Source organism: Opisthorchis viverrini (genome assembly GCF_000715545.1).
Source record: "Opisthorchis viverrini unplaced genomic scaffold opera_v5_102, whole genome shotgun sequence".
Classification (NCBI taxonomy): domain Eukaryota; kingdom Metazoa; phylum Platyhelminthes; class Trematoda; order Opisthorchiida; family Opisthorchiidae; genus Opisthorchis; species Opisthorchis viverrini.
This window is the reverse complement of record NW_008751761.1, coordinates 522,225-531,371: the sequence shown is the minus strand read 5'-3', so window position 1 is coordinate 531,371 and position 9,147 is coordinate 522,225. Positions and strand designations below refer to the sequence as shown.

At 45.0% G+C, this 9,147-nt stretch overlaps 1 protein-coding gene across 1 annotated transcript; it reads right to left on the bottom strand.

Moving 5' to 3' along the window:
• Positions 1–4,130: 4,130 nt before the first annotated feature.
• T265_05521 (hypothetical protein) lies at positions 4,131–5,277 on the bottom strand (the record flags this gene model as incomplete). The annotated part of the gene is made up of 2 exons (XM_009170555.1): positions 4,131–4,331; positions 4,999–5,277. 2 exons carry the CDS (start codon positions 5,275–5,277, stop codon positions 4,131–4,133), a joined length of 480 nt encoding a protein of 159 aa, XP_009168819.1.
• Between the last annotated feature and the right edge of the window lie 3,870 nt (positions 5,278–9,147).

Genomic DNA, 9,147 nt, shown 5'->3' with positions numbered 1-9,147 from the left:
ACTCTTGCCATCTAATCCTTATGTATAGACGTTCTTCTGAATGAAACATCTGTGGACAACTCTTCACTAATTCTCACAGTAGCTCAGTTTTTAGCTCCACTATTACGGACGTTACCTTTCTCTGCAGTGTAACGTTTTACTACTAAACACAACGGGACGATTGGCGGCGTCGTGACAGACGCTTGTCGACTCAACTCTTGCTGATCTGCTCACGGAGAAGATGAACATAACCAGTTGTACCGGTGTTATCAACGTGGCATTTTTTCTCTTCAACACGCACAAACTGGAGCAATGTTTTCCGCTCTCGGTTCGTTCTGCGGAATCCCCAACTGCATTTGTGCATAGAGCTGCCGGTACCTCCAAATACCGAAATGAATGAGGCCAAGTCAGAGACAATTCCTGCGACTTTGAAATCTCCACAGCAAGTAAATGATCCTTTCTGATGCCTGTTCTTGAAACTTCGATAACAACGCAAATAAGACCCGGCCTATTTTCCAAAAAAAAACACAATATGAACCAAATGTTGCCTCCATCAATTTCCACGTAACTCAGATGTACAATGCCTTTTTAAACTTGGAATTTAATATCTAATCTCGATTACTGGTTCGCTTATTTTTTGCTGTTGCCTATTGCAGCCAAGATCATACCATCATCATTCACTCTCCCAATTTTTATTTGACGGGGACTCATCAAGGTTACCTCTCGGGTACAGATAAACTTTAGATGTCACTGATCAGGATGGCCACTTCCAGTGATTTTTATCGATTCATTCTAACAGAGCATGAGTCTCCTTTGAGTTCTTGTTAGTTGTCAGCGACTAACTCAGTATTTAAGTTCATTTCCAGCAAGTTTCGGAGAGCGGAAAAGGAAAAAACAGAGTCGTTGGTGACCTAACCGTGCAAACGAGAGGGAAGAAGGCTAGTAACTACTGAAAGCAAACTGAATAGTGTGTATCAAGAGCAGTGAATTTCCTTCAGCCCAGGTATGGGTCGGTTGAAAAGCACTAAAAGTGTATTTTCATAAAGGAAACTACTCATAAGGTCACTGAAAACTATTCGACAGCCCACGACCGGTTTCGCCCTTCTTGGGGCTCATCAGGTAGGCGCAGATGAGTGTATTTCACTAAAAGCGTACTTTTTGGGTGACGGGATCACCTAAGTGTTCCATTGTGTCGCTTGGTTAAGTCTGCTTATTGGTAAAGCCGAACCACGGACTGATGGAGTTATCGGTGAACATTGATCAGTTCACAGTAATCAACAACCATGTTTCTCACTTGTGATAAATCAAAAATCATTTGGGACAGAAAACGACATTTGTACAATGTGGGCCTCACCCCGAGTCAGTCAACTCTGAAAAGCGTCTACTTCGACAATGATAAAAATTTCTATTATAGACCATTTTGGCTTCGTTTGTTCGTAGAGAGCCCCCAAAAGAGTTTCAGGCGAATTTTTCTGTGGCTATCGTAAGCTTCAATCCTAAGTTGTTTGGGAAAACGTATTCCACTAATTCAGCCCAGTCTTTTTGTGGTGTACAGTACTGTGTACTCTTCTCCACATAGTGGAGTGAATACAGCTCAGAGACCGAGAAAATCACGGCCAGATGCTTGGCGTCGGAAGCATCAGAAAGCACGTAACATCACAAACGAGAGATTTAGCTGGTTCCCAGGTGATTCTCTCGCAACCCCAGATTTGTTTGCTATTTGGGTCAAAGTAGAACATAAGGTTGACGGAAACTCGAGAATCGCGCATACCTGATGAGCTCCAAAAAGGGCGAAACCGGTCGTGGCTTATCGGAGAATTTTCAGCAACCTTATGAGTAGTACATTAAGTCTAAAAGCAAGTTGCTTTGCAGCTGAGTGTGCTTCATAAATCGCATGTAATTTTAGTTCAATCAGAACATAAGTTTGGTGAGAAATGGTGGACCGCGCCCACCTGATTAGCCCCAATAGGGACGAAACTGGTAGTAGGTTATCGAACAATTTTCAGCAACCTTATGAATGGTGCCTCCCGTAACAATGAGACTGCTTGAAAGCAAACTTCCTTCAGTGCGAACTGGACATCCGTTCTCCGAGCTAATCGCGCAATATCGTTCGTATTGATCACCTGAAGAATGAGATCGCTGGTAGCGAACGGTTTTTAAAGATCTCTTAAGAACACCGAACATATATAAGATATCTGGCTTGATCAAACCACCATTGACTTGTGTCGGCAAGTATACCTCATCTCCCAAAGACAGTGCTCAACACAATCCGGGTATAGAAAACGGGTTGACCTTAGATGGGGGTGAACCATGTCCCTTTTAATTCCTGTCCAAAGGAGACATTGGTGCAGTTTGTTTACTGTTTTCTGAAGTTACAAATCAACTTCCAAATGCACGGAAAACACGCGGAGCCCCGAATCCAATCACTAGTGACCTCTCTTGTCTGATTTATCTGTCTGCTACATCCAGGGACATTTGTACCGGCCTTTGTGCACAATTGTTGATAGACGTGCGTGGATAGTTTATGACCCATTCATTTGTCTGTCGGTGACCTGTGCTGTGGTAACTCTTGGTAGAAGAACGGTCCCTGGGTAGAATAGACAGACCACAAAACTAAGCATGTCACACGAACGACCCATGTGAAATCTAATTTATGCTCTCTCGCGTAGTACTCAAAGGGGACGATGCGTTTTCACACCACTACCGCTGAATGTCGGCCAGCCGTTGCTGGTCCGTCAGAATTACAACTACTTTGGTGAAGTTATGGTGCCTGAAGGGTAGGGGGGTGGACAGTTTGAGGGGTGGGGAGAGGTGGGTAACTTGCCTTAAGACGTCAGCTGTTGCAACCGGTCAATTTGTCAAGACGAACATGACGAATGTTCGGTTCAACGGAAAATACGTTTTCAGAGTCCAAGAGCAGATATGTTGTGTTCCGGTAATGTTACCGTCACTAGAATGTCATCTGCCAAAGTCTAACAGGGGCAAAACTAGATGACCGTGATATGTTCATGATTAGCCCTGGATGAGAGCCGAGATAGCGGCGGCATTGGGATTAAATGGTGTAATGTCCGGTTCGTTTTTTTGTTTTGTTTTTTAGCCAAAGTGTAACGAAACAACGAAACGTGACTGGAATACCGCTGACTGCGACCTCATCTCTCCTCTGGGACACTGTCTAACCTGGTATTTGTGGTCTTTGCCAAAGGAGAACTATATATGGTAACAGTACTACTCACAAGGTCGATGAAAACTCCGAACATCATCATCATCATCGACAGCATGACATAAGTGTTCAACACTGATGCTTCACTGCGATACAACCTTGTTGTGAAGAACAGAGTAGAGGTGCTAGCTTAACACAATCATTCCGAGGTGCCTACACCTCCAAACACTCACTCAGAAGATCTGAATAGAAACTGACTACAAGAACGCCATTAACATCTTGTAGTGTCTCCAACCAGGCACAGTGAGGATCACGTGCTATCCATCCTGGAATTCGAGTAGCACCGACAGCACTCAAGCGTTTCGTGGTCTCCTTTATACTCCTCTACCAAGTCAAGGTTTGGCCAACTCTTTGTTTACGCCACTGTGAAGTGGGGATGGAAAACAGCACTCTCTTCGGCAAACGATGGTTCGGCATGCGTAAAACATGTCCCAACCAACGCAGCTTCTGGTCTGGACACATTCTTCAATGCAAGTACCCGTTACACAATCGAAAACGCGCTTCCTAACTTTCTCATTACGGATTCGCTGACACTAACCCACACGAGGTATGGCCCTGAAACAACGATTGTCGAACACTTGAAGACGTCTCAGTTCCGCTGCTCGAATAGGCCAGGTCTCACAACCATACAACAAAGCACCCCGTCCTGTAGCTTGATACACATGTCCATTCAGATTCAGGGATAAACCACTGTGACGCCATATATGTCTCAAATTAGCAAGCGCGGCCAGGGCCTTGCAGATTCGTGCATTTACCTCATCTGTCACACTACCATCAGGACTAATACAACTTCCAAAATACGTAAAATGCTCCACACACTCCAGTACCTCTCCCTGGATTGTAAGTGGCGTGTTCAGTGACTGCACGTCCACAAGTATGACCTTCTTGGAGGTCATGAGGTGCGCACAGATCCGAATCCTCACAACCTCGTTTACAACTTGTCCATCAAACCACAGGTCTGTTGGACAATCACAGTGCCTTCAATTGTGCCGGTAATTATCGGCAATCCACCAGGATGACTGGCTAATTCTCCCATTTCCACGTTTTTTTGTAGTTTGTTGTGAAGCGGAGTCTTGATATCCAGGTAGTTCGGCACACGCAGACTGCGAGAGGGAACTACTTCATGCAGGTCCTATATCCCGGAAGCAAACAATTGGTAAAGACCCAAAGAGGTTCCTGATTCCCCGTTCTCGTTTAAGGCGAATCACTCGGACGGTTCGGATAACAGAAGTGGTTTACTTTGACCAGAAAGTATATCTTTATTACTCTGCCACGGGCCGTCCTCTTCTCATGCGCCCGAATCTTCTTTAGATGATTAGATGACCCACCCTCGAAGCTAGACGGATCAGACTGCTCGCAGAATTGGTGTGAAAATGAGTGTATTTCTCAAAACTGTTTGAATCCGAGCTGTCGTTATATAGTGCCCCCCCCCCCAAATTTGTTTGCGCAAAAACGAAAGCAAGTGCTTCAAAAATAATGCATGTTGAGAACGTGAACAAGCCGAGTGTGGCAAGAGTTGGTGCAGCTGGCTGCAGGATTAAAGTGTCCTCAGATCCCGTTTTACAGTTTATTGGCAGCTAGTCACCTTTGTGTCACCTGAGAAGAACAGAAAACGGAAGTAAGTAGGTGAGGGAACCGCCACCGATAGCTACGATTGGTAAGGTGTTTGTGGGATTTTTCGAACATGTGTTCACCTGACGCTCGTTTGAACAGTCCCCCTCCGATTCCGACAAGACTGTTCTGGTTGGCGGCGGTACCAAGTGACGCCGCATTTGAGTTTCGCTTGTAGTGGAGCTTACCTTTTGTGCTAGATATCCGAAGATTAATCTTCTACAGGCACTACTGGTGAGGTCTGTGAGAACGTGAGTCCACTTCTTTTGCAATTTGTTATCAATAGCCAGTTTCTTGGTGGCGGACTGCTCAAATAGCATTGATGCGATGCTAACGGGAGAGTCAACTGAATCCCAGCTGCGTCCCTCTTTCCCGCTGGAGGGAATCGTGAGACATTCAGCAGAAAATCGGCTGAGTCTCTTATTATCGTCAACCGAATTCGCAAACGAATGTATTTTGTCAAACATTTTGTCCGGAGGCCAGTCGTCCCTAATAACCGAACATCACGTCATTTGGACGAATGTGTCACGTGCAGGACGTGAACCAAAAGAAGCCACGCCCTGATTGGTCAGAATGTCAGCCAATCCGAGTCGAGCATCTTTGATTCGACGCCTCTCTCCCCCTCAAGGAGATTCTGGCACGACCTTGTGGAACACCCTGTGACTATCCTATAAATACAGCTGTAATAATTTTCCTTTGTCTCCATAAAGGGCTGTGTAGAGCTACCGGACCTTTTGCTATATCATAGTGGGAGGAGCAGGAAGCCAAGGGACCGATACAGAATTGCACTACCGTTCAGCACGACAAAACACTTTTTCCCAGTCAACATAATCGGTTTAAAGTGTCAACAGTTAACACGTAACCATGAGACGTGCTGAAAGGTTGACCACTGCTTCATACTTTCTGAGTGAAGGTTGATTGCACTCTCGGTCAGCCGCCCGTAGCCAAACCGTCTACTGTTCGACTGGTAGCAGGCGGGTTGCGTGTTTGAATCGTTCGTAGGATGCGCACTGCTGTGTACTGATTCCCAGCAAGGGTGGGACAACTGTACTTCTCGGTTTTTCAACAGAAGGAAGCTCCAACTTCCTATAATCACTCTCTTAAAATCGAACATTTACATTATTCCTAATCCAGAATAAACCATGCTCCCAAACAGGGTTGCGCTGGAAAGTCAGTTGGCCGGATAGCAGAACGTGAATTCAAACTTATCTGCTTCAAATTTAACCACCCTTCCAAGTACATCCATTTTCACTTACTTGAACAACGTCAACACTGGTCATCGAACCCCGGGAATCTCACTAAGCTACTACCGTTACATCACTATCCTGAAGATGGCTCAAGTGGTTAGAACGCGAATTTACTGACCGAAAGGTCCGTGGTTCGAACCCAACCTCTGTCTCTCGACTTTTCCTGTCTATGTTTGGGCAACCTGGCAGTATCGCAGCCCTCGTGCTTCCTTCAGGTAGCATGGCAGCTAGGCACCGGAAGGATGTTACAGCTGAGCGATTTTTTCTATTGATTCTGAATTACGTTATGTCTAGGTGGGAACGTGAGCTATTATGCTGGCGTCACCCCATGATTCAACCGCATATTCGGTCACCAGTGCGTTGTCCATTTCAATTCTTTTTATCATTTTTATTGGGGTGGTGGAGACCCATGCTGACGACCCCAAGGCGTCGTTTGGCTACTTAAGAACTTCTCGATGAGGCGCCAGTCCACTTACTTTATTGTAGCTGCCGAACAGATTAGGTGGAACGGATTTCACTGGCGTCCCGGCTCCAAGACTAACCGACTTGTAAAAACAAATTACTAGCATTGCTTTCCGACGTACGACTGAATTGTGTCAGTGGAACTCTTAGGATGTAGCTGGTCTGGTCAAAAAGATTTATCTCACTAACTCCATTAGCCTCTTTATTGCTAGCAGGCAAAATTGGACATGAGTAAGGAAAATTCTATCTGGGACTGGAGACATATTTTTCGAAATAAGAGGATGTCTGAATGACAAATGAACGTAGTGAAATACACCCATTTGCAAACAAATTTGGTTTTGCGAGAGCGATCGACCTGGAACTCAGCTGAATCTCTCGTCTCTGATGTTCCAGCTGAGCTTTAGGTGAGTTTCCCGCGAAACCAAATTTGTTTGCAAACAAGTGTACTTCGCTAATTTGGTGCAATTTTGGTCCAAGTAGAGCATAAGGTTGACGGAAACTCGGAGACTGGGTCTACCCGATGAGCTCCAAGAAGAGCGAAACCGTTCGTCGGCTGTCGAAGATTTTTCAGCAACCTTATGAGTAGTGCATTACGAAAACGTAGGTGAAATTCCTAGAATTCGGTCTCGCCGCGATTATCACGGACCACCCGAAGTTACCTGTCAGAGAGAACACCAAGGTCGCGTGTTTTGGGCTAATTACCCGATTCCTTGCCTTGAGATCACGGCCTTGGCACATGATCGTACAATACCTTTGTGAAAACGATCACGTGAGACATCAAACGCTTTGAATCTATAAAATATCCAACAGGATGCCCAACAGAAATACTCAGGTTTAATTGAGATTCGGAAATCTTATGATCTGGACACAACACAAGAAAAAACTGCTCCAATCACGCCCAGGCTACAAATCCCCTAGTTTCGGGAGAGAGAAAAACCGAAAAATACCCGAGTGAACTAATGTGCATGTAGTTGCGGGGTGATGGTCGGATAATTGGATTTTTATTACCAAATACCAGCAAACTTGATCGTGCCAAGTTTACATTAAGAAAAACCGAACAACAACCACAATAAAGTGATTTATTGGACAGCAGTTATGCGTCGGGTACGACAGCATTCCTATCACACATAGGGAAAACACACAGTCCCCCTCCCACCAGGTATTTCAACCTATGCTTTTGGCGATGAGTGGACCTGGTACTGTGCCCCAATCAGTAGGAAATTGGCCCAAAATTCAAACAAAACACATTGCTCTAATCAAGACATATTTGTGGACATTGGGGATTACGTCAGCTGAATTATTTCTGTTGAACGATTCGTGTGAACGATAAATAATCAGTACGAAGAATGACGTCCTACAGGGTGATGATGGCTAACGAACGGGTTTATATCGTTTGGTTTGTTTATACACTTTCGGAAGCAATGATCCATCGGGCAAAGACGAATCGAGTTAGTGTCTGGCATGGCAACAACCTGAGCGGTTTTCGCGGTGCAACTAGAATCGGTGTATTAATAATCACACCAGCTATTCCAGTCGGTTGCGACCATTTCTGTACCACAGCGAATGGCTCCCCCCTTCTCAAATGGGCGAACCCTTGAGAAACTCTGACCAAACTGGGTTAGACAAGGTGACCAGAGTTCGGTAAAAAAAAGGGGGGAGATAAAACTGGGCATGCTGATGGACAATAGGTGTAGATAGGTTGGGAACTGTACCTGTTGATCAAACACATCTAGATAGAGTTTCCAAATTGCATGGGATAAAGTAACATATATTGTGAATATATGGTATAATTTTCACCCAGCAATTAGACCAAAGTGATCAGGTGACTTTCATAGTTGTATTACGCATTGGGACCTCCTGCCCATTCTATTGATAGCTACTTTGTAACAGACTCCATTCGGAATTACCGGAAGCATACGTAGTCAGTGTAGAGGCATCTGATTGTGTCAGCTCTCCCCAGACGGGACCGATGGACGGATGAATGCTTGACTACGGAAACACGTCCCGGTGAAACACTCAACTCTTTGGACAGGATCGAAGGGGAGATTGCTGCTTTCCGGCTGTCCAATATATTCATTCCATTCCATGAAATGTGTAAACTGGTGAGGACACTTGGTAATTGACATTTGACATATCGTTCTGTGTGAGTGAAGCTCAATACGGTACAAATGTTTCACCCCTGAAGTTTCGTGAGATTCGCACTGCGAACGATTCCCAATAAGTATGAAACAGCTGTACGGTACTTTGGGGCTTTTCAGCATGAGTTGGCTTCCCATTTGAATTACGGAGTTGTCCTTGTTCTTTTATAGGTCTTTTTAGGCCCTAGATCCCCCCATTGGAATCAAAATTGAGGATGAATCCAATGGGAAGTTGAGAAAATGTCCCTTGATGCAGGGCATCTCAAGCCCTTGGGATTATGTTGGACTATTTACTCAAGGTTCTTAGTTCCTACACCGAGTTTTAGGCAGAACAAAGTTTTGTGTGAATGAACAGGTTGAAAATGTTATATTTGTAATGTGCTACTCGTAAGGTTGCTGAAAATCCATCGACAGCCCATGAACGGTTTCGTTCTTCTTGGGGCTCATCAAGTAGGCGCAGTCCCCCGGGTTTCCGTCAACCTTATGTTCT